The sequence below is a fragment of the Lynx rufus genome, unplaced genomic scaffold (genome assembly GCF_022079265.1).
Source record: "Lynx rufus isolate CCGP_SWC_20201006 ecotype Redwood Valley unplaced genomic scaffold, mLynRuf1.p SCAF_6, whole genome shotgun sequence".
Taxonomy (NCBI): domain Eukaryota; kingdom Metazoa; phylum Chordata; class Mammalia; order Carnivora; family Felidae; genus Lynx; species Lynx rufus.
The window spans coordinates 83,532,401-83,558,130 of record NW_025814878.1 but is presented as its reverse complement, the minus strand read 5'-3'; the positions used below and the strand labels follow the sequence as shown (position 1 = coordinate 83,558,130).

General features: G+C 33.6%; 1 protein-coding gene across 1 annotated transcript in view; it reads left to right on the top strand.

Moving 5' to 3' along the window:
- Window positions 1–25,730, top strand: part of ADGRB3 (adhesion G protein-coupled receptor B3) — a 732,350-nt gene that overhangs the window by 651,995 nt on the left and 54,625 nt on the right. The window contains exons 19-22 of the mRNA XM_047102403.1: window positions 11,588–11,738; window positions 14,316–14,385; window positions 16,923–16,989; window positions 19,492–19,577. Of these exons, the coding sequence (XP_046958359.1) occupies window positions 11,588–11,738; window positions 14,316–14,385; window positions 16,923–16,989; window positions 19,492–19,577 (374 nt within the window). The remainder of the gene's footprint in view (window positions 1–11,587; window positions 11,739–14,315; window positions 14,386–16,922; window positions 16,990–19,491; window positions 19,578–25,730) is intronic.

The window sequence follows — 25,730 nt, the reverse complement described above, 5'->3', positions numbered from 1 at the left end:
ATTATGTTTGTTTTGCCAAATAAAAATCAACCCATGTATTTGACTAAGCTTTTAATTATGACCTTATTATTAACAGTATTTTTTATTGAGTGCTTACTAGATGTGAAGTTATATGTTATCTTTGTGCAAGCCATTTTTACCTGTTACCTTACTTCACTCTTACAGTAATTTTAAGCCTATAAAAACCACTTTTTTTGAAAAATGTGAATAGGCAGTTATTAGTGCAGCCTTTAAAAAACTGTCTTTGAGGGGCGCCTGGGTGGCTCAGTCAGTTAAGCGTTCGACTTCAGCTCAGGTCACGATCTCGCGGTCCGTGAGTTCGAGCCCCGCGTCGAGCTCTGGGCTGATGGCTCAGAGCCTGGAGCCTGCTTCCGATTCTGTGTCTCCCTCTCTCTCTGCCCCTCCCCCGTTCATGCTCTGTCTCTCTCTGTCTCAAAACTAAATAAACGTTAAAAAAAATTAAAAAAAAAAACTGTCTTTGAAATCACTGTGGTGATACACCAGAGTTTCTTCCCATGGCATCATTCACATGTAAGGAGTTACAGGTGCATCTCAGACTTTTATTCTTTTATTCTTGTACATGTTTTATTCAATATAAATAGCAAGGCATACGTATTTATAATTTACTTTTTTCCAGTTTTATTAATAAATAACATACATCACTGTATAAATTTAAGCCATTCAGCATAATTGGTTTACATATATTGTGAAGTGGATTACAACAGGTTCAGCCAACATCCATCTGCTCATATAGATACAATAAAAAGAAAAGAAAAAACAAGAAAAAATATTTCTCTTTATGATGAGAACTCAAGATTTACTCTCAACTTTCACATATGTCATACAGTAGTGTTGACTATAGTCATCATGTTGTCTGGTTATTTATTCTAGACAAATTAGTGTGTGAGTGGAGAAAATTATCTAAATAATTCAAATAAGAATTGCTTCATATGAAAGAATGATTTGTTTGTCTAAGATTGTTAAATGTTGCAGTAATTTTGGTAATTCTTGATTTCTCCATAAATACTGTAATTAAAGTATGCAGATATTGATACTGTTTGAGAGTTTCTAAATATTCTCCTTAAGTGCTTCATCTCAAAATTCTATTTTCCATATTTCTAGCAAAAGCAAGATTTTCTGAATTTTATATTCCATGGAATTTTTTAACATATATCTCATCAAAAGCATTTTCTCTTTTGTTTTTTGAAATATTTACATAATTGTTGCCTACAATTGGTTATTTTTAAATGCTAACACTCTTTGATTTATTTGAAGGTTGGGAATAAGGTAAACATAGTATTTTGTTCTTAGAATCCTTGAAAGTCTGCCAAATGAAAAGAATAGTTATATTTTACACTTTAAAAGGTTCATCCCAGTAATAATGTAATAATATTTTTGTAGTTGGACTTAAGGAATCATTAAGATTTGAAATAAATTAGTAAAACAGATGTCTTTGATAAACTAAATAAGAAATAGGAAACATAGATAAGCAAACTTAGAAGTAAAAAATAGTATTAAAATTTATGAGAACATTATATACAACTGTATAGTAAAACATTGGAAAATATAAATGAAATGGATAATTTTCTGGGAAAATATAAGTTGCCAAAATTAATTCTAGAAGACATGAATAGCTCAGTTAGACTTTTAATTAGATAGTATTCATGATATTGTAGAATTTTAGAGCTAGGGAAATCTTTAAATATCATAGAGGAAAAATCTCATAACATGTGAGAATGTTAAGGTCCAAAGTATTGGGGGCAAACTAAGAAACTTCTATTTATTAGATTTGGAAATTAGAAAGCCATGGGTGATTCCTGTAAGCAAGAAATTTAGGGGAGATGCTAGATAGACAAAAAATGTGTACGTTGGTAGTAAAGAAGTTGATGGTTAGCTTAGCCCTTCAAGAAATTTGACCACGATTGGAAAGAAAGAGAACAACCCAATGAGAATCAGTGTGAATAAACCAATAAAAGAAGGCTGAATGGTTGGTTGGGTGCGTGAGTGGATAAAGATAGATTTCAACAGATTTGTAGGCTAAGAGATTATGTATATAGGAACATGGGAACTAACTAAAGGAGGAGAGTATACAGTTAACCAAATATAGGATCCAGAGTGTTTGCTATGTATCAAGCTTATATGTATAATGACCTTTAATCTTTACAACAGCCTTATGAGGTAGATGCTATTATCATGCTCATTTTTATAATGAGGAGAGAGAGGCAAGGAGATTTTAAGTAACAAACAGTAAATGCAGCCGTGAGGGTATGAACCCACAGTGTGACTCCAGGGACCTGTCTCAGTTCTCTTGTACCATCTCCTGGAAGGGGAGGGTTCTACTTTGGAAAGGAGAAAGGAATAGATGAAATTAAGGGAGAAATTTCAAAGTAAGGAGCACAGGGAATATGAAGATCTCAACAATATGGGTAGCCTGTACCTCATCAGTAATGTTGAAGGCAAGGTTATCTGATTTTAGACTAAGGAGGAAAATGAGGGGATAAAAATGATTTTGAAGATTAGACTATGGGTGTGCAAAAAATATTGTTAGAAAGCAAAGTGAGGTGGTTAAGGAAGTACACAAGACCTGGAGGTGGAAACCATGTTTTAACTCCTCCTCCTCACTGATCAATCATGAGACATTGGACAAGTTACTTAGTCTCTCCAAACCTTCATGTGCAAAACAGGGATGATAATCATCTGACTACATATTATTCTGTTTTATATCATTAGGAAAACCCTCTATGCTTTTTTCTTAATTTTAGACTTTTTGGACTATTTCTTTGTATTTGGTTTTCTCTATGACTTAGAGTTGACTTATTTTGATAAATAAATAAATAAATAAATAAATAAATAAATAAATAAAATTAAGATCTGATGGGAACTGCATTTTGGGAAAGAATAACATTTATATGACGTTGAGTCTCCAATTCATGTGCATAATATATTTTCCATTTACTTATGTCTTGTTTTGTATCCTTTAGTTAAATGTTATAATTACCTACATGAAGCTCTTGCACATATTTGTTAAATGTTTTTGAGTCGCTTTATAGTTTATATTGTCATTACAAATAGGACCTATTCTTTTATCTGATAATCTTTCCCTAGTGATTTTGTTTTATAGGTGCAATTTCTTTTCACAGTTTCTGAAGAACTTAGACTTTTTTGAAATTTTTATTTTTCTGTTACCTCTATTGTCTCTCCTTAGTACCCTATTTTTTTCTTTCCTTGACCTTTTTTTTTCCATGTTGGAAGATTTTCTCAATTATCTGTGTGTTCATATATAAAAGCAAGGCCCTAAAAAGTGACTTGAAGTTCTATATAGACAGATGGACTTATTGAAAGGTAGATTTCACCCTGATAGGAAGGAAGGAAGGAAGGAAGGAAGGAAGGAAGGAAGGAAGGAAGGAAGGAAGGGAGGAAGGGAGGTTGGGAGGGAGGAAAGAAGGAAAGAAAGGAGAAAGAAACTTAGATTTCACAGTGTGCTCCTCTTGGATGAGCCAGCAATGAAGATTCCTCCCCCTCTCTGGGGGTGAATTTTAATCTCTGACTTGGCATTCTGGGAGCAGAAGTAAGGGAAAAATGAGAGGAGAGTGCTTATTGTTTAATATTTACACTTGTATCTGCCTTGTACACCTACCTGTTAATGAGACTGATGCTTATGTTCTGAACCCAACCCATTCAATTTTCCAGCGACTTAACCTCCTTGTGACAGTGCTGGACTGCATTAAATTGGGGAGGAAACACAGAATTTCAGCTATTTTGTATATAGATTTTTCAACCAACCTCTCTCTTTTTCAGCCCCATGCAAACCTGGGTCCTCCTTCTGTTTCCAAATATTATAACCTTTAGAAGGCCTGCAGAGTGAATTGGGTCCATTACTATCAATATTTCCTTCACCACCTCCCACACTCTATAAGCACTTAGGCTACAACATTCTCTTCCACTGTAAGTCAGTTATGCCATCTTCCCTCAACATCTGAATTTGCGAACATCTTGAGTTCACTGTTGTCTACTGTCTATTCTTTATCCTGTGGCTTAAACACTTGGTCATTCTAACATGGTTTGAGAGGGAGAAGAGAGATAAAGTTGTCATAATTAATTAGAATTTTGTATTACATTTTCCAATGGATATTGTTAATGTATAGAAAAATTAATTTTGTATATTGATCTCAGTGTACAGGAAATGTAATTATTGTATATTTACCTTGTATCTAGCTACTTTTTTGGTTCTTCTTATTATTTCTAATAGTTTAAAAATAGATCCTCTTGAGTTTCCTAATAAGGAGATATATTTCTTTTTATTTTTTTAGTTTTCACTTAAATTCCAGTTAACATACAAGGAGTATTAGTTTCAGGTGTACAGCTTAGTGATTCAACACTTACATACAACACCCAGTGCTCATCACAAGTGCATTACTTAATTCCTATCACCTATTTAACCCATCTCCCCACCCACTTCCCCTCTGGTAACCATCACCTTGTTCTCTATAGCTTAGAGTCTGTTTTTTGGTTTGCGTTTCTCGCTTTTTTCCCCTAAGATCATTTGTTTTGTTTCTTAAATTCCAGATATGAGTGAAATCACATGGGATTTGGCTTTCTTTGACTGATTTATTTCACTTAGTATATTACTCTCTAGCTCCATCCATATCTTTGCAAATGCCAAGATTTCATTCTTCTTTATGGCTGAGTAATAATCCATTATGTGTCTAATGTATATATACCACATCTTCTTTATCCATTCATTAATCAATGGATATTTGGCTGTTCCCATAATTTGGCTATTATAGATAATGCTACTATAAACATCAGGGTGCATGTATTCCTTTGAATAAGTATTTTTGTTTTCAGTAAGGAGATATATTTCTACAATGATGACAGTATTGTCTTTTCCTTTCCTATTGCTTTTTCTTGTATTGTTTTGGTGAGGACCATCTGTGCAATTTAGAATAGTAGAGGTCATGGTGGACCTACTTTTTTTTTATTCATTATTGATGGGGATTCTTCTAATATTTCACTGTTAAATATGTTTTTTGTCATAAGTTTTGGAGAGATAATCTTTATTAAGAATGTTCTCTATTCATAATTTGCAATCAAGATTTTTTAAGTGACAATTGGGTTTTGAATTTTAACAAGTTCTCTCCCATATTTTGATATGATCACATTTTTTTCTTTAATCTGCTATTATAATAAATACATTATATGGAGGTCACTTTTAATGTAAAATCATCCTGCATTACTGGACATACTCTTACTTGATAATGATTTATTACGCTTTTACTATACTTCTGGGTTTGATCTTTTACTTAATACTTCCTCATTTATGTAGATAAATTAAAGTGGCTTACAGTTTTCTTGTTCTTTTTGGTGTCAGTGTTATGCAAACCTTATAAAATGAATCAATCTTTTAGTATTTTTCTTTTTCCTGGAAATGTCTTATTAACTGGTGATTATATGTTCCTTAAGATTGGGAGAATTTGCTTGTAAATCTTTCTGAAGTTTTTGTCATTTTTGGAGGATTATTTCCTTTATTACCTTTTAATTTTATCCAAAATTATTTTTTATCTCTCATGCCAATTTTGATTGTTTTTCTAGAAGAATGTCCATTTTATATAGGTTTCAATTTCATGTGTATATAGTACATATTCTTCTATGATACTTTTAATAACTTTTTTGATTTCTAATGTTATTTGTCTCCTCTCCATCTTTTAAAAAGGTCACAATTGCCAAAGGTTTACCTATTTTATTGGCCTTTTAAATTATCCTCAGTTTTATTAACTTCAGGTTATTTAGGTTAGGTTAACTTTATTGTATATTTTATTTACACTTTATTAATTTCTGGTTTTGTCTGTATTACATTTCTTCTGATTTCTTTAAGTAGCCTATTAATTTTCATTTTCTATTATTTTTCTATGTAAGGCTTTAATAATCCTGAGTACTATCATAGCAAAATTTCACAAATTTTGATGTAAATATATATTGCCTAGTTTTTCAGTTCTAAATAGTTTATAATTTATGTTTTAATTTCTCTTTAATTCATGAACTATTTAAAAGCTTTTACCCTAAGAGGTACAGTATTATAATTTTTAGTTTTTGATTTATAATTTTATCATATTGCTGTTTGCAAAAAATGCCCTGCAATAAACTTCCTCAAATTTATTTTATTTTACTTTCTTAGGAGTAGTTAACTTCTGTATTTTGTATGTTAAAGAGCTGCACATGCTCTGTTTCTTACATATAGTAATTAATCAAAGAAAGGTTAATCACTTTTATTGTTATTATAATATTCCATGTTATCATTTTCTTCACTTTTCCTGTGACTCTGTGTATCTGTATATAACTGTTACTATTTATTTATTTATTTATTTATTTATTTATTTACATTCCAGTTAGTTAACATACAGTGTAATCGTTTCAGGTGTAGAATTTAGTGATTCATTGTTTCCATACAACACCCAGGGCTTATCACAACAGTGCCCTCCTTAATCCTCATCACCTGTTTAACCCATCATCCCACCTCCCATCTGGTAACTATCAGTTTGTTCTCTAGAGTTAAGAGTCTATTTCTTGGTTTGCCTCTCTTCCCCCACCACCAAGTTTGTTCTGTTTCTTAAATTCCACATATTAGTGAAATCACATGGTATTTGTCTTTCTCTGACTGACTTATTTCAATTAGCATAATACTCTCTAGTTCCATCCATGTCCTTGAAAATGGCAAGATTTCATTCTTTTTTATGGCTGAATACTATTCCATGGTGTGTGTGTGTGTGTGTGTGTGTGTGTGTGTGTGTGTGTACCCCACATCTTTCCATTAATCATACGATGGGCATTTGGGATCCAGGAATTGTGCTACAAGGCTTTTACCCAAATGATACAAAAATACTAATTTGAAGGGATACATGCACCCTGATATTTATAACAGCATTAATCAACAATAGCCAAATTATGGAAAGAGCCCAAATTTCCTGTGACTTTATGAAAGCTGTATGCTGTCTTTCATTATAAACCTAGTTTGACAGTTTTTCTTGTAGTTTTCTCTGTTTTTGTTTCACACACTTTGAAAAATAATTCTTATTTTCACAGAGATGTGTTCTTTGGAAACTTCTTTATCACCTACTCCTTTTATCAGCATGAAAAGTCCTTCATCTCTTTTAATGCTTTTTTTCAGTATTAACATTGTGACATCTGATTTTTGCATGTTAGCATTTGCTTGATATAGCTCTTTTTATCTTTTTATTCCCAGTCTTCCTGTGTCATCAGGTTTGAGCTATGTCTCTTGTAAATAAATTACTAGATTTTGATTTTTTTTATCCTATATGAAAGTTCTTAACTTTTGGGTGCCTGGGTATATCAGTCAGTTCAGTGTTTGAGTCTTGATTTTGGCTCAGGTCATCATGATCCCAGGGTTGTGGGATTGAACCCTACATCGGGCTCTGTGCTGGGTGTGGAGCCTGCTTAAGATTCTCTCTCCCTGCCCCTGCCCCTCTACCCTACTCAAACGTTCTCCTTCTGAAATAAAATTTTTAAAAAAGTCCATAACTTTTAGCTAATGAATTTAAAACATTCCCATTTCTATAATTTCATATATGTTTGGAACTATTTTTGTTATTTTTTTATTTATCATATTTTCTAGTTTGTTTTTGTTCTTTTTCCTGCCTTTTATTAGGCTGATAATTTTTTTTCTTAGTTCTATTTTTCCTCTACTATTTTATAAATATATTATTTGTTTGTACCTCTTTGTGGTTACCTTAACATTGTTAATATACATGTTCAAGCGTATTTTTCTAACATCTCGAGTCAATTAGTATCTCTAATATTCCTGAGAACAAAAAAAAGGCTTAGCATACTTTCATTTTCCCCCAATCTCTTGCAACTTTTATTTCTCTCACCTTTTAACCCTCATTACTATCATTTTGAATTTTATATACATGTGGCCATATTTTTAAAATTAAAATATATTTAAGCTTTTAAATAAACATTTTTTTAGACTTAATGTATTTCATCACTCTCTTTGCTGCCCATTACTTCTTTTATCCTATTCCCTCCTCCTGGATTTCTTCTTATTATTGGCTTATGTTGTCTACCAGTTCTCTCAGAGAGAATCCTGAAGTAGTAAACTTCAAGGTTCCTTTAATTATAAAAATATATTTATTTCTGCCTCTCACTTGAATAATAGTTTTGCTGGGTGTAGAAATCTATCTTCAAAGTTATTTTCCCTTATAATGCTGAAGGTATTATTCTACTTGTCTTCTTGTATCCTGGGTTGTTCACAAGGAGTCTGATGCCAACTTGATTATTTCTTTGTAAGTAATTTTTCTTTTGATTCTGACACCTTTTTAAGATTTTCTCTTTATCGTTGATCTTCACAAATTTCATCACACTGTAACTAGGGGTGTGTGTGTGTGTGTGTGTGTGTTATCTTCAATTTATCCTTTAGACCAGAGGATCTTTGAAGTTCTGAGAAGTTTTTCCATAATATTTCTTTAAATGCTGCCTTTCCTTGAAATTGTCTCTATTTTTTCCTTCTGAACGTAGTTTCAAACAGATGTTAGAACTGTGTGTCATCTGTGTCATCTTACTCCCCTATTTCCATGTCTTCATCTCTGCTCCTTATGTGTAGCTTTGAGCTGGGGTATCCTTCTGTCTGGCATCATCTGCTCATTTTTTAGATATTTCTCACAATCTCTACCACAGTTTATACTTCTTTTCTTTAATTTTATGAAATCTTTTCTATTATCCCTAAGGATTTGGGGTGAATAATATACATGAGGGTGACAGGTATGAACAGTGCTCAGTTTGCCAATTTAAATACCTTTTCAAGTTTTGTAATATTTGTCAACCACACTCAGCACATGTAAAGGACCAAATTGAGATTTGGCAAGGCAGGTGTAGCAGAAGAATTGGATGATGAACTTGAGGTGCTAGTGAGTCTCAGGTTTGGAATGGCAAGCTGTCAAGACTCACTTATTGTGGGAGTCAAAAGTAGACACACAGGTGAATAAGGAGAGGCTGTAAGACTGGAGGTCATGACAGTGAGTCCAGTAGTAGGAAAATTGAACAGATGACAGTATATAAATCTGCTTATAGAAAAATAGAACCAGAGTGAGATTTCTAAGTGTAAAAGTCTCTAGTACTGAGGGGATCCAAGAGATGGTCAATGTGGGATATAGGTTATGTGGAAAAAGGAAATCAAGGAATCCTGAACCCTGAATATTAGAAAGGCTACTCATGTGGAAACTGAGATGACACATGTGGAAAATAGTTTATTTGAAAATTGCTATTATAAAAGTTGTATATTAAAAAGACAGTTTATCGAATCTATCAGAAAAATCGTGTGTCTCATGTGCAATGTCTGAGTTTATAGTGATTCTTCATATGATGAAGAAAAATTAGCTCTCTTTATTTTCAGATTTTGTTGTACTCTTCACATAAGATAAGTTTTGTGACTTTAGACCACTTTTTCCATATATATACATTCTTTGGGTTGAGACAGCTTTCCTTCATAGAGCAGTTTCTAGACATATATGAATATTCATCTCATTATAGTAGAATGCGATTGCTCATAAAAATGGGTCTTAGTTCTCTAGTTACTACACATTTTCCACACATACTGTGGCCATATTCTTGTCTAGAGAGACATGAATTATTGAGATAAATGTCAGTAGCCCCAAATGGCATCCATTTCAATTTGTATTAGAATTAAAGTGTGTAACAGAGAGTCCCAAAGCAACAAACATAATATAGAAAGAGCAAATTAAAAGTCTCTGTATTGACACATTGAGCATTTTATTATTTCTTATAAAATCTCAGTGCATCTAGTACTTAGCATTTAATATTGCAATATTTTTACATTGTTTTATACAACCTTATATTGATAGTTTAAAATGGGGAAGGAATAATTTTGCTAGCACATACAATTGAGATGGGACCAACTGGTGGAAGGAAATGACAGGTGAATTAGAAAGTGTAACTATGGGTATTAAATGGAAGAGTTATCTTTGAAATTCAGATTGGGATCAGGAACCGTAGATCAGGAGTGAACAAAAGTAGTCAGCCTGCAGATATTTAAACCCTTACCTGGAAGAAAAGTCTCAATGTCTCAAGTATAGAAGGAATCACAGTTGGTTCAAGTGACTACATTATGCCTGAAATAGGAGTAAAGGTGTGAGGAAAGGGTTCTAGAAATCCATGACTTTATCATACTGAGAATTGTCATCTTTGTGAGGATAAACATAAGTAACCTAGGATTTTTAAGTGCTACATGAAATAAGGAATCACATGCTGAAAACCAACTGGTAACACCTTAGTACTGTTTTTAAAATAATGATGACTATGGTCATAATCAGTTGATGCACTTGCTATATGCTTAGCATGGTGCTACTCAGCTTCTGTACATTATCTCTCAACATTTAAAACAACCTCGAGAGATAAGCATGGTGAAGTTCTTTTTATAGGATTAAAAGAACTGAAAAGCTGAATTAACATCTGGTGAATTTCAAGAGAATAAACAAATAATAGGAATAATTTGGGCCAAAAATTTAAAAGACATTTGGCTTTAACAGTGTATTGGGTGGAGGTGGGAAGATGAGAGTTGTATTTTTATTTCTCTGTTAATGAGGTTTTTTTATGATTGTTTTTCTACTTCTGTGCTTTGCTCTTTTCAGTTTTGGGGAATAGCAAGACAGACTGACAGAGGAAGTTTAGTTAGTTACTAAATTTAGTTTAGTTACTGATTCTGATTTATGAAGACTTGCATTTTAACAAGATTTACACAAAGACATTATACTAGTAGTGAAATAAGGAGCAGCTTCTACCAAAATTCAGCTGCTCACCTTCGCAGATGAGTCACGAGTAACTAATGGTTGGCACATTCAGAATGATTAACTTGTGTAAAGTAAAATATCTATGAAATCATGGCTGTGTACTGCCAGTGACTCGATTAACTTTTCAAAATGACTTGATTACATACAACACATTGTAATGCAATAATAAAGAACAATGTATTAAGTACTTAAAAATACTTATGTTATTTTTGCACTAGGCTATTAACCAAATCTCATTTTATACTTTTCTACCTTGAACATCACACTTGTATAAAAGCAATTTTTCCTTTTGGATGGCTGTTGGGTTGTAATCTTAACATCAACACAGATAAAATAACAAAGAATTATCAGATAAAATGGAAGGATCAAGAACGTAGCCAAAAGAGTTATGCAAGATGTCTGTAACTTAAATTAAACTGAAGATAGGACCATTCCCATAATTACATTTCAAGAAAAAAAAATTCCAAGTAAAGTAGTAATTGTAATCTCCCTTGGGTTTTAATTTACATTCAGCCTTCTCCTCATAAAAAATTGAACATGCAAATGGAATTAGGACATATCTTTTTTTCTATCATACATATCATATGCAGCATAAAGACTGCAGGGTTTCTAATTTCTGTAAATAATTACTCTGTCACACAGGAGAGGTAGATATTTGAAATAAAAGCAATGAGTTGAAGATGAACAGTCCTCTGGAGGACACAAGATTACCCCCCCCCCCACCCCCCCCCCACTATATTCAGTGTGAGTCTTTTTTGTTTCCACAGAGCATCTGTACAACCACCACTGCATTTTTGCACTTTTTCTTCCTGGCTTCGTTCTGTTGGGTTTTAACTGAGGCGTGGCAGTCCTATATGGCTGTGACTGGAAAAATTAGGACCCGGCTTATAAGGAAACGTTTTTTGTGCCTTGGATGGGGTAAGCATATTAATATGCCCTTTCATGCTCTTGTTGTTAAAATGACTTTGAACACATATAATGAAGCAATAGGGTGTGATTATCCCCAACCTACTTTTTTTTGTCCAATTTGATAAATGGAAGTGGAAATACATGAAGCTGGTCATTTTTGAACATTCTTTGAGCATTTGGAACTTTAAGAAGGAGTAAATATTGGATGACCACATAGCCATTCAGTTAAGCAGTGATGTAAGAAGAAGCCTAGGATAGCTACAGGCAGTACAGCAAAGTGTTCTCTGCTAATACATTCTGAAAATGCAAAATGTCTTACAGTGTTCAGGGCTCAAAACAGGTGCTAGTCACATATTCCCCACAAGAAAACTTTGAGAAGTCCATTCCAAGAGAGCTCAAAACAATTAAGGACTACAGCTGTCCATCACAGGAAGAAAGTCCACTTAGAGACTGAATGAAACCTTGTGACTAGTGTGTGGGGTCCTCAAAGGAAAAACAGAATTGTTGACAGACTGAGAATTAATTCGTTGTTTGCTTTTCTTTATTAGGAAAAGTTTCTGTCAAATTGCCTTACGAAATGGGCATCTTGAAGATCCATGCATTTCATAAGGCCCATTCTAATGTTTAATTAGAATTAATTAGTTTAATTAGAATTAATTAGTTACTTTAAAGAAACTAGTTTCAGAAAACCTCAGGATTTTGTCATTTTTGCCTTTGAGTTCTGAAAGACTTGAACTAAAAAAAATGGGGAATTTTGGACCAAATATACAACAGATACCTAATAGACCAGAAGACTGGAGAATAGGATGCTTGATGGAGGCTGATAAATTACAAATAAGCGGACTTATTACAATAACAGAATAATTCATACTGGAAAAAGTAGGATTAATATATTAGGGCTCTTTACACAGGCAAATGGGAGAATGTATTCTACTTGCACTTTCATAAAACTTTTGTCTGAATTTCATGACAAAGACCTCCTAAAGTTAAATTGGTACTGAATCAGGGGACACTTTTGTCGTGAATCAGTGCCATAGATCCAAGAAATATAGAATGCAGGTAAGTGACTTTACCTAAGTATAAAAAGTGGCAGTTTTCAAGAATGGTAACTACCTCATTTTGTGTCATTACTAAAGATCTTGAGGAGAGGGCTCACAGCTGGTCTCCAAGTTTACAGATAATGTTAAACTACTCTGAATAGCAAAATAGCTAAGGCAATGGTGCTAGACTATCAAGAATTCTGGGAGGTGGCAGATTAGTGGCATGTGAATTTCTATACAGCAAAGTGCAATGTAATAAATTTGGGAAAATAATTTGTATTTACAATACAAATAAATACAATACAATACAATACAATACAATACAATACAATACAATAAATTGTACAGGTTGAAGACTATTAATGCTTTAGCTATGACCCAGAAGAGAATTTTTTTCTAATGAACTTGATGTAATCAGTCAAAAAGTCAGCTATATATATCCGTGTGTGTGTGTGTGTGTGTGTGTGTGTGTGTACGGGGGTGGGAGAGGCCCATATTTGTTTAAAAATATTATGTGTCCCTCTGAGATGCCCTTCATATTTTTTGTCATTAAACCTCATGAAGGAATGTGGTGTCACTTGAAAAGACTCACAGAAGAGAATAGCAGGAAGGAGGGGAAATGATAGGAAGAAAGAAGGTAGGTGGAGGGGACTCAAGAAGGTGATTAGATGATGGATTTTCAACCTGAAAAGGCAAACATCACCTTCCTGAAAAGAAGACATGACCACAATTTTTGTTAAATAATTAAACAGCATGGATTAGACTGAGCTCTGTTCACCAAAACACAGGGGCATTCCTTTGAACTTGAGTAAGGAGAGCATGATTCAGACAAACATAAACTAAAAGCTGTTAGGTCAGAATTGGCACAGGTATGTGGGTAATTGAATTCCAAAATGGACTGAGCAATGTGTGGAGTGATACCTACCGAGAAGTGCATGAAGCGAAACTGGCATATATTTTCTGACCTTCATTCAGGATTGCTAAAAGGATTATGACCAAGAAGCCCCAAAATTAATTCCTTAGGGCCCTTAATTTGGCCCTACACTCTTGTTATTATAAGTAAATCATAAAGAAAGAATTACATGAATGCTTTACTTTTTTCTGTCTTATAATAAGTACAACTTGATATGAATCAATATGGGGCCACCTGAAATGTTCCACTTCTGTGATATTCTATCACAGCAGAACATCCATTTTTTGCCTTTCTGATTTTATAACTATAAATTTTCTTTATAACAGTGTAAACCCCTAGGGAAAAATAACTTAAAAGATATACTAAATCTCTGTTATTAGTTTCCTTTAAACCCATGTCAAATGTGGTGGTAACCTAGCAACATTAGAGAAGTGCACTGAGTTAAAAACCCAGCTGTCGCTCTCATATTTTTGTACTTGAAAGAAATTTTGTAATGGAAACATACTTTATGAAGGAATTCATCCAAATGTAGTTGCTTCGATGTAAGCATTTTGAGTCTGTCCTAGCTTTTCTTGAGCCAGAGTGCACAGTGGTTACAGCTGAACATGAAGTCTGACCATGTTTTTCTTGCAGGTTTACCAGCATTAGTAGTGGCCACATCAGTAGGCTTCACAAGGACGAAAGGATATGGCACTGATCACTAGTAAGTCCATCCACAGTGATAAATCATGTTTATAATTAAGTAAATCATCATCTATGCTCCATTAGTCTTGGTTGGCACTGCTGATGCCTTGCATTTTGTCACTGAGTCATTAACAATGGTAGAAATCACATTAGTGAGGAATGATATAAGGTAGCTGAAATGCGCAGAGGTTAGGAAGTAAATGGTGAAGCCCTGTTCAGAATCCTTGTTTCAATTTCACATTTCTTCATAAGGACAATGAATTTGATTTTTAAAATATTTCAATATTTACTTTGTGTGTTTAATCTCAAATGCATTTGTTTAGATCTGAATAAATCTTGATGTTTACCTTTTAGAATATGATCCTGATGTGAGCTTCTAATTTCACTGATGATAATGTATATTAGTATCAACCAAGTTGTGAAAGATCAGCTCAAGTTTTGTTGCCGTGTTAGGGTAATACTGAAACGTAAGGATCAGGGGGATCAGTAAATTACACATTAGAAAATGCCTAGGCTGTGGGAGAAATTAGAGGGAAGAAAGAGGGTGAGGTATCAGCCCATCCTTATCACAGCTGTAACACTGATAAATTCAAGAGAGATTTTATAAATAAAGTTTATATTGAAATATTTAAAATTTAAAACAATGCACTTTCATATTTTATTTCATCTGCTCTCTCAAGGTGAGGAGGCAGTTGAGAAGTGGAGAAAAAGATGGGCGCATCTTCTTACAAGTATAAATTTTTAAAGTGAGATTTTCTGTTTGTCTTCAGGTTTGAGATGGGAATTAGTGCTAATTAGTCCTTCTAGTGGGCTCATCCAAATGGAGACTGTGAGAAGAGACATCATTCCACCTGCCCAACAAAAGGACATTTCCAAAGAATTTAAAGAACTCATGTCATTAGAGCACTTGTTTTTCTTCTGCCATCTATGTTATAAACACACAAACAAACAAAACTCCCTGATAGCGTATGTTGTAGTGTAGTGCTTACTACAGCACTATTACCTTTAAGCCATTACCTTTTACAGGAGTATGACTTTCGGTATAAATCCAGTATTTGAAAGGCACTGTGTTGGAGATATAGCAAGAGGTAGGAATTATGGATGATATGGTTCCAACTTTCAAAGAGTTTGTGATTGAAACCGAGTACAATATAATGAGTAGTATGTCAGTTTAAAGATTAACTCACAAAAATACAGTAGAAAACCAGTGGCAGTCTCAGAGACACCAAACTACAGTGTTCTATCAAACTAAAGGCTTTTTGCCCAGGTGTTTTATTTTAAAACGTAGATATTAAATTATCAACCCCAAAGTAGGAAAGTAGAATTTTATCTGTTCACTGTTATGGCAAGGAGAAATAACTAAATGCAGACTTTGAATACCCACATACACACACATTTGTTTTAGGTATATATCGATACATGCATTGCTGTGTGTGTGTGTGTGTGTGTGTGTGTGTGTGTGTGTATAACTACTAGATTAAAATTTTTAATTAAGATAAAATTTATGCAGAGCAGCATTCACACTGTTAAGTGTGTAGTTCTGTGAGTTTTAACAAATGCCTAAGTCAGGTAACCACCACCACAACCAATATAGAAAAAGTGTGTCCTTAGAACCAATATACAACAGTTATTGTTAATTGTTAATTTTGGAGGCAGCATGATGATTCTGTGGACCTAGAAGTAATACTGACAGGGTCAAATGTCAAAAGCAGATGCAAGAAGTAGTAGGTGTGACTCATTGCATCAGCAGAGATAAAACATCTCCTGGTGTTTTCCTACATTCCTTATATTTCCTTATATTCCTAGACCATGCACATGCAGATGGGCCACCTTGCAAAGCCTCCAGTGCCAAGCCCCATGCCTTCTTCATGCCTCTCTACTGTGAGAGAATAAGTGTTCTTACCTAAATGGGTTACCATGTCAATATCAGTACAAACCTGCATTTCCTGGTGAATTTAGTAATTGAAATAAACACAGCCACACTTATTTTTATTCAAAAGCTTATCTTTACTGAATTTTGTTAGTAGTCTGGGGCAAAAGTAAAATCAGAACAAAAAACAAGCGCACAAAATATAGATTATTTGTTCCTTTCAATGATGGCTTTTAAACCAATTTTTCCCAATATCTCAATGGCCTCAAGGAAGAACACATAAATGGCATACGCAAGACTCTAAAAGCATGCTGTTCTTGCTTGAAAGAGCGTTTGAAAATTTTCATAATGGATACAGAGCACCATTTTACAAAACTTATGTGATAGTCACCTTTGTACTAAAAGTCAATATAAAAATCTCACTGGAAGAGTAATTTGTCTAAAATGTTTTAACTGCCTGAAAGTAAGGCCTTATGATAAAAGTTTCTTTTCTGCGAAAGGTGTATAGTGTTTCTCACGCATCAAATGCTCTCATTTTCGCTTTTTCCACCTCTTCCATGCATTTCTGCTTAATTACAAACCTTCAAAATGGGCCCAAATTTGAATGCTAAGTAATTTGTATCACACTTCAATGGTTTAGCACTTATCACTAATTTCTGTTAGTTTTTATCTGATGTTGTTTTTAGCTGCTGGCTCTCTCTTGAAGGAGGACTACTCTACGCTTTTGTTGGACCTGCAGCTGCTGTTGTCCTGGTAAAACATCAAAATCTACTCGTTCTGTTTTCTTATCAAAGACTACTTGGCTTCAATTACAGTGACAATTTTTGTGTTCACTGTAAAGAAACTTTAACGTAGAATGTATTATTACTTCATTATTAATTACTACTTAAATTTGAATACCAACTGCTCTTTAGTCCTTTAGTACTCTAAAATACTCTTACTTTGAAGACTGAAGAATATTGAACATGCAAGTGTGGGATTTCTCTTACAGTAATTTCACATTTATGAAGAAGTTTGAGTAAGTTTCAACCGATTCTTCATTGTTAATGTACACAATCAATTATCATTTCACTTTACACCATTCTGTGCGATCTCCATCGTTGTTAAGATCGCTTAATCTTAGTAACTGCTGCTGCTACCAAATGTCAACAAGAAAACTTATGTCCATGTGTCAGAGTTTCCTAACCTCAGTGCACAGATTTTGGATAACATATTTCTTTGTTATGGGGCTGTCCTGTATATGTCAGGATGTTTAACAGCATCCCTGGCCTCTACCTACTAGATAGATACCAGTAGTATCCTCAGGTTGGTAAAAATCAAAGCTGTCTCCAGACATTTCCCAATATTCCCTGTGGGCAAAAATCACCCCCGAGTTGAGAACCCCTGCCATATTTTGTGCATAAGGATTTAAATTTTTTTCTTTTTAGAATCACTAAATAATTCCTTTACATATTTAATTATGGGAACATGGAATTTGCTACCAATTTACCTTTCGTTCTCTCACTTTGATATTCTAGATTACAATACAAATCTTTCTTGTCTAATAAATCTTTAAATGAAAATGTAAGGGGGAAAATGGTCTGAATTAAATACAAAGATCCACATCACTGTGCAATTAGAGTTCTAATTGGAGAACTACCCTTTGGTTTCTTGAACAATTCATTGCATATATGGAAGCTAGCAATATCTTTATTAATAACTCTATATGATTTTTTCTTTCTTTAACATTTGCTCTCCATCCTCTAAACTGTAGCAAGGAGCAGAAACTGTCCATGATTCACAAGACAAAATCTAGGCATCAGTCTTAGAGAAGAGCATAGGGAGATGGAAGCTATTAGGCACATTTTTGTCTGCTGCATCGAATTCTTATTTAATCAATTGAATTATTTCCCTAAGGTACCAAGTTAATATACATATAACCCTAAAATGGAGAAACAAAGAGTATATGTATAATTGAAAAACCAAAGTATGGTCTTTGGAGTAGTGATGGATTCCCTCATGATTAAATTGTAGATTAATAGAATCCATGGAATACACTTTTTTCTCCTAGTTCATATAATGAGAAATGTGAAGATGAGTAAGTCTTTCTCTTGATTAAATGGCATCTTGTCAGAAAGCTATGAAGAGTGACACTTCCTAATAAGTCCCTACCTATCAGTTGCTTTGGATCTTCCTTATACCAGCAGTTAAACAGATTTCAGCTTTATATTTCATCTGGCCAATGTTCTGGGAAAAAGGAATTTTTCTTTTTTCTTAACCAGTCATCCTGTTTAATTTAAAACAGACTTTTGTGAACCACTAGTTTCAATGTAAAGGCTTCATCATTTGCACTGGGGGACGCACCAAGATTCCATTGATCATGGAGGGTAAGGGGCAGGAAGGCAAAAAGAAAATATTTTTCCTTGATTATCTTGGTCTCAGCGTTGGACTGGATTCCTTTGTCAGGAAGTGCTGGTAGGTTAGAGAACTGTGGGCGCTCATCATAATAAGTTGCTACAAATAGACCACAGCCATCTCTACAGCTTTTTACAATTTTACTTGAGAGAGAAAAATATGTGTGATTTCATTTCAGATGTATTATGCGCAAAGATCTTTTAAGTGAGAGTAAGAGAGTCTTAGAAAATGCTGAGAAGTGTTCAATAGAGCACATTTTAAGAGTTGATGTTAGTATCCATCTCCTAAAGGATGCTGGTGAGTTGAATAGGCTTTCTCTTTTGTCTAGAAAAGCATGGTACATCAAAATGCTCCCCCAACCCATAAGAGAGATAGCTACACAGTATGAGGAATTTAGACATTCTTTTCTCACTTCTGGGGACAATGACAAATTCTTAGCACCTTTGGCTGCCAGGGCTCAATCTAGTCTCACACTGTGAGACTGAAAATCTTTTGATTCTCATAGGGTAAAACTCATTTAGACAATTGATTTTAATCAGGGGTGACTTAGAATGCCAGACTCACATATTATGGCACTGTTTAAAAGGTAGACAATTGAATGTTAATCTCCTCAGTGTTAACTGCAAAGCATGGAAATTTAATGTACTTAACGTACTTTAAAACTTTAAGGTTAACACACCATTGTTAAATTGTTCTCCTTTATGCACTTATAAAATATTTGACAAGTGCTTTCTCTCACTACTGTTGTGAGTTTATAATTCTGAAATGGTTATAAATTAATCAAAGAGGGTTTTCAGGAGAAACAGGGACCTAATTTCCTTCAATATCATTGAAAGGTCAACCTTTGTTTCTGTTTGACAGGTCAACATGGTGATTGGCATTTTGGTATTTAATAAACTTGTTTCCAGAGATGGGATCCTAGATAAAAAGCTCAAACACAGAGCCGGGTAAGCTGCAATTGGTGGATTTTGTAGGTTCCTTACCAGTGAATCCCATACTCCAATTCCAGATCATCATTGACTGCATTTTAACTGTGCCTTGAATTTTGTTCCTGATGAACCGATGTGTCCGGTAGAATCTGCCATTCAGATTTTTTTTTCAATGTGCTATTCTTAAGTAATGCAACTAATATCTAAAAATAATTTTTAAGACCATTAGAAAGTCTGGGTTTGTTTGTGTGTATTGCTCGTTTGTAAGATAAGAAGATTAGATGTTAAGGCTGGAGTGAAAATACTTGTTCTTTGTTTGTTTGTTTGTTTCAAGTTTTATTTAAATTCCAATTAGCTAATCTATAGTGTAATATTGGTTTCAGGAGTACAATTTAGTGATTCATCACTTACATACAACAGAGTGATCATCACAATAAGTGCCCTCCTTAATGCCCATCACCCATTTGGCCCATCCCCTGCTGACCTCCATTAAACCTCAGTTTGTTTTCTATAGCTAATAGTCTCTTATGGTTTGTCTCCCTCCTTCTCTTTTTTCTTCCTTCCCCTATGTTCATCTGTGTTGTTTCTTAAATTCCATATATGAGTGAAATCATATGGTACTTGTCTTTCTCTGACTTGCCTCACTTAGCTTAATTCTCTATAGCTCCATCCATGTTGTTGAAATGGCAAGACCATTCTTTTTTATGGCTGAGTAATATTCCACTGTGTGTGTGTGTACACCACATCTTCTTTATTCATTCATCAATTGATAGACATTTGGGCTCTTTCCATAATTTGGCTATTGTTGATAATGCTGCTATAAACATTAGGGTATAAAAATACTTGTCCTTAGTTGAACATTTTCAAAGTCCCCCTAGTTTGCATCACAATGGACAGGAGGGTAGATCAAACATAATGTTGATATGTGACACAATGGAATCGAGACAAGTAATTCCTACTAGGGCAAAAATACTAGATTCTCTTTGATTAATTGTATATATCAGAAAATTTCTTCATATGAAACAATCACTAATGAAACAGTATTCTTGTCATATATTTTCATTTTTTATGATGTTTTGACTATGAATTGCTAGGAAGAGTTATTTTTAATTTTCATTTGCATATTTTAACCACTTATAAAATTTAGGAAAGCATCTCCTTTAATTTTAGTGTTACTATGATACCACCACATTTAATGACTAATAACATTCCATAAGCAGATTGATACCAGCCTTTTAAGGTTACATAGTCACCTCATCTTACAAATTTGTAGAAATCTAAAGGAAATCTTAATGCTTTTGAATTTTCTTGTGTATATTTTCTTATAAAAAGTTTATAGCTTTCTCCTTTCTATTTAGCTGTACTTTCATTCAAAACTTACCCTACAATTGTTATTTCTTTACTAATTTATAGTACTATTTAATAGTCATAGTATTTGATCACTGAGCAGTGAGAATTTTAAGTCCTTTATGTTTATAATCTATGCAATGACTTCTAAGATAACCAAGGTATGTTTTCCCCTAGTAAAAGACTCGGTTTAATGCTTATATAAAATATAAATATAAATATAAATATAAATATAAATATAAATATAAATATAAATATAAATATAAAAATTTGATACCATTAATATCAAACATTAGAACTGCAGTGATGTAACAAAACATCACTGGAGGTTCCCTTCAAAGGGGGGCCATTACGTCAGAGGAGTCTCCATAGACTTTTCACTTCAGATGAGTCTCTATAGTATCTTTAACCAGCTAAACCTGAACCTGCACAGACACTGCTTTCTGTACCACTTGAACTTGAAGCTTTCACACTATTATTCTGCCATGTATGGTTGGACTTGGAGCAATAGCTTCAGTATTTCTGCCCAGATTAATTATATAAAAATAAATTGACCGTACTGAGTATGGTGCATGGAAACTCACTTCTGCCACTAGTGGCATGCACACGCGTGTATTATTAATTGGAGGCGTGGGGGTTAGTGGTTAGGAGAAAGCTTTGAGGTAAAAAAATGTTTTTAAATAAAGCCATGCGCAGTATCTAGCTCTGTAGTTTACTAGCTGTGTGTGTCTTTCGGCATGTTATTTCATTTTTCTGGGGTTCGGTCTTCATACCTGCAAAATGGGGATAATCATTTTTGCTTCATAATAGAGTATATGAAATATAATGTGTATAAAGGATTCATTAGAGTAGCAAATAGCAAGTACTCATTCAACCAATTGTGGCTATTTTTATGATGAGTTAAGTGAAGAAAAAACCCTGATTTCTATCAATCAAGCATCTATGCTTCCACCACTGATGACCTTGAGGTCAAAAGAAAAAAAAAGAGATGAGATCATCAGAATGAGTATAAAGCTAAGGATTTATTACATTTGCAGTTAGTATTTTTTTCTCATTTAATCATTTTATATGTAATATCCAGTTTGATTCACATAGCTCTTTGTAAGAGAAAACATATGTTTAAGAGAAATGACAGCTTTGTCATGTTATGAATTTAGAAATTATCCACTTTAATCTACACATTAATTTTAAAACGTCTACTTATAAAAATAGTATTAGAAGTTACATCTGTTTTACTGGCAAAATCGAGCCAGTGTTTTTCTGGTTCAAAAGCCACTATTGAAGAAATCAAAATGTTAATATGTGTATAAAAAAGCAGAATGTTGATTACTGTTCAAAGCAGAAAAGAATTATCAACAAGTTAATAACTCTAGGTGTTAAGAAAGTCTTTCTATAATATAAAATGCAATTTATGCCAAAGTACGTATAGATTGAAATTTGCTATTTCAAAATGTTATTGAAGGAACTTTTTTAGAAAATATAAGTGATAAGCAGCCTCCAGGTGGCTCAGTGGGTTTAGAGTCCGACTTGGCTCAGGTCACGATCTCACAGTTCGAGAGTTTGAGCCCCTCACTGGGCTCTGTGCTAACAGCTCCAAGCCTGGAGCTGGAGCCTGCTTTAGATTCTGGGTCTCCCTCTCTCTCTGCCCCTCCCCTGCTCTTACTCTGTGTCTCTTTCTCTCAAAAATAAATAAACATTAAAAAATACTTCAAAGATATATGTATCTATAAGTGTTTGAAGCTACTTTCACTTCACAGAGAATCAGTGAAGGCAATCATAAAGACTTCAGTGAACAATCAATAATCAGAATTAACTATGGAAACGTTGAGTAGGAAGTTAATTAACTTAACAGTTGATGCCCCTAATTGTAAATATTGACCATTTCAGATTGAAAAAAAATATATATCATGTTTATGACTTGATATGTTTATGAAACATTGTTTATTATTTAGACTCAAATATGTTCCTCTTCCCATTTTTTCTTTGTTTCCTCCATTTTATAATTAATTATTATAAACTAACCAAGCATAGTTTATGCTCAATAACTATTTATAAAGGAATGAGTGAATGAGTATTTAAAAATACAGTGTCTTGACAAGTTTATTAATACCCAAATTATATTAAGTTTTTCTAACATGTAAAATATAGTTACCCAAAAGGGATTGATTGTAATTAACACATCCTATATAAAAAAAATTGGAAATAATGAAAAGACAAAATGGCATGTGTCTTCTTAGAACATCTCAAGCAAAATATTTCACTTTTTTTTTCCCTTTTTCTTCAATGGGACTTTCTTATCTACTGTTTTAAACTGGTTTTATCTCATCCACATAAGTTAAGGAAACTACCAGGATCTTGTACAAATATCATGAGATTTTTTCCAAAGGGAAAGGGTAATATTTTCTTTTCAGGTAATTTACATGGTATCAACAATAAACCAATTGGACAAATTTTTTTTCTAAGCAAAAGAAAAACAAAATTGGGAAGGGAAACTTGTAGACCTCAAGACCCTGCACGAGTAGACAGCATAATCTGGGTGAAATGACTGTGTTGCTGCCCTGGTGAATATGGTAACATTTGAACTTATGGGAAATTCAATTTTTTTAACCGTTGACACTTTTTATTTTATACATGTATAATTTCCCCTGTAACAAAGAAACAAGATTTTATTTCCATTGCAGCAACCCTGTTCTGCATTTAGACTATGTGTTCTTCATACTGTATTAATTTCTGTAGTGGTCATACAAACTAGGGGAAAATATTCTATCTCCTTGGATAACGTATCTTTCCTCTGCTCCATATACATCTAATAGTCAAATTCCAAAAGTGCCCAACCAGTTATCATCAAGTGTAGCTTTCAACAATTAGTCCTGACTGAAGGAAGTATGTATAGCCTTTTAGTCACAATCAATCTCAACTAAAGAGAAATAAGCATTTCAAATACTGACTTCAGATTTATTTTCAGGAAAGTCCATACTTAGAACAAATTAGTTTTTCTCAAAGCTAAAATATTTGTGCCATGTACTAAAATTAATTTTTAGTCACCTTTGGCTTTTCAATCTTGTTTTAGAGCCTAGAGACAAAGAGTCCTTAAATTGAGAAAGCCACATTTGTATTTAAAGCACAGATACCCAATAGCATATCTTCTCTGATAAAGGAAACAATAAATAAGTCATGTCTTTTTAATATTAATCTGATGGAACTTAACAAGATTGAAGACACTAAAATATATAGTTAGGGCAATTATGTGAATTCCTGCTTTTCATCAGAATAACCTATGGAGCTTTAAAAAACACAAATGCCTGCACCCTATTAAATTGGAGTCTTTGGGGTCTATCTATCTAGATATCTATCTAGATATATATCTATCTCTATCTCTATCTATCTATATAGACGGATAGAGATAGATAGAGATAGAGATAGATATATAGATATCTCTATAGATATATGTATCTGATGATCTATAGATAGATATATAGATAGGTATATCTGATGTGCAGTTACTGTGGAGAATACTGGTATAGGTACTCCTTTGGGAGTAGTTTCAAACACATTAGCATGCCTGTTGAGGCACTCATGATCCAAACTGAATAGACTATTGCTTACTTATTGTGAAAAGTTTGGGCACATGTGCCAGTACATAAGTCTTGGGTTGAATCAGTAAAATGAATAATTTAGTATCATAATTTCCCACCCTCACATCTAACTCTAAAAGCTTTGATTTTTCTCATGAGGTCTACTGATCAATCTACTTAATAGCTTTCAGATTTATTATCTCATCCAAGCACTGTTCACAAATGAGTGCACTTCTTTAAAACAAACCAGACATTCTGAATTATGACCATCTTAAGATGTTTCTCTGTACTGCCACTTTTATTAACACATGTCCACTAAATATTATTTTGGAAAAACCTACTAGGAAAACATTTTATTTTATTATTTTATTTTATTTTATTTTATTTATTTTTATTTATTTTTATTGTTCTCATGTACTTTAATTATAAATATTATAGGTCACCTATGGTTTGCTGTAGGTATATTTTATTTTATTTTTTGTCAAATTGGCTTCTATACAACCCAGTGCTCATCTCAACAATTGCTGTCCTCAATGCCTGTCACTCATTTTCCCCTCTTCCCCACTCCCCATTCACCCTCAGTTTGTTTTCTGTATTTAAGAGTCTCTTGTGGTTTGCCTCCCTCCGTCTTTGTTTGTAACTATTTTTCTCCCTTCCCTTCCCCCATGGGCTTAAGTTTCTCAAGATCCACATATGTGTGAAAACATGTGATATCTGTCCTTCTCTGACTGACGTATTTCACTCAGCATAATACCTTCCAGTTCCAGCCACGTTGCTGCAAATGAAATGATTTCATTCTTTTTCATTGCCAAGTAGTATTCCATTGTATATATAAACCACATCTTGTTTATCCATTCATCATACCAAATAGCATATCTTCTCTGATAAAGGAAACAATAAACAAGTCATGTCTTTTCAATATTAATCTGATGGAACTTAACAAGATTGAAGACACTCAAATATATAGTTAGGGCAATTATGTGAATTAGTGAAAAAAGTTGATGGAGTTTAACCTCTTTCCATAATTTGTCTATTATTGAAAGTGCTGCTATAAACATTGGGGTACATGTGCCCCTATGCATCAGCACTGCTGTATCGCTTGGGTAAATTCCTAGTAGTACTATTGTTGGGTCATAGGGTAGTTCTAGTTTTAATTTTTTGAGGAACCTTCACACTGGGAAAACATATATTTTAAACATTAACTGCACAAGAGAATTGACGAGAGAAGTATACCATGGAAAATTATTTC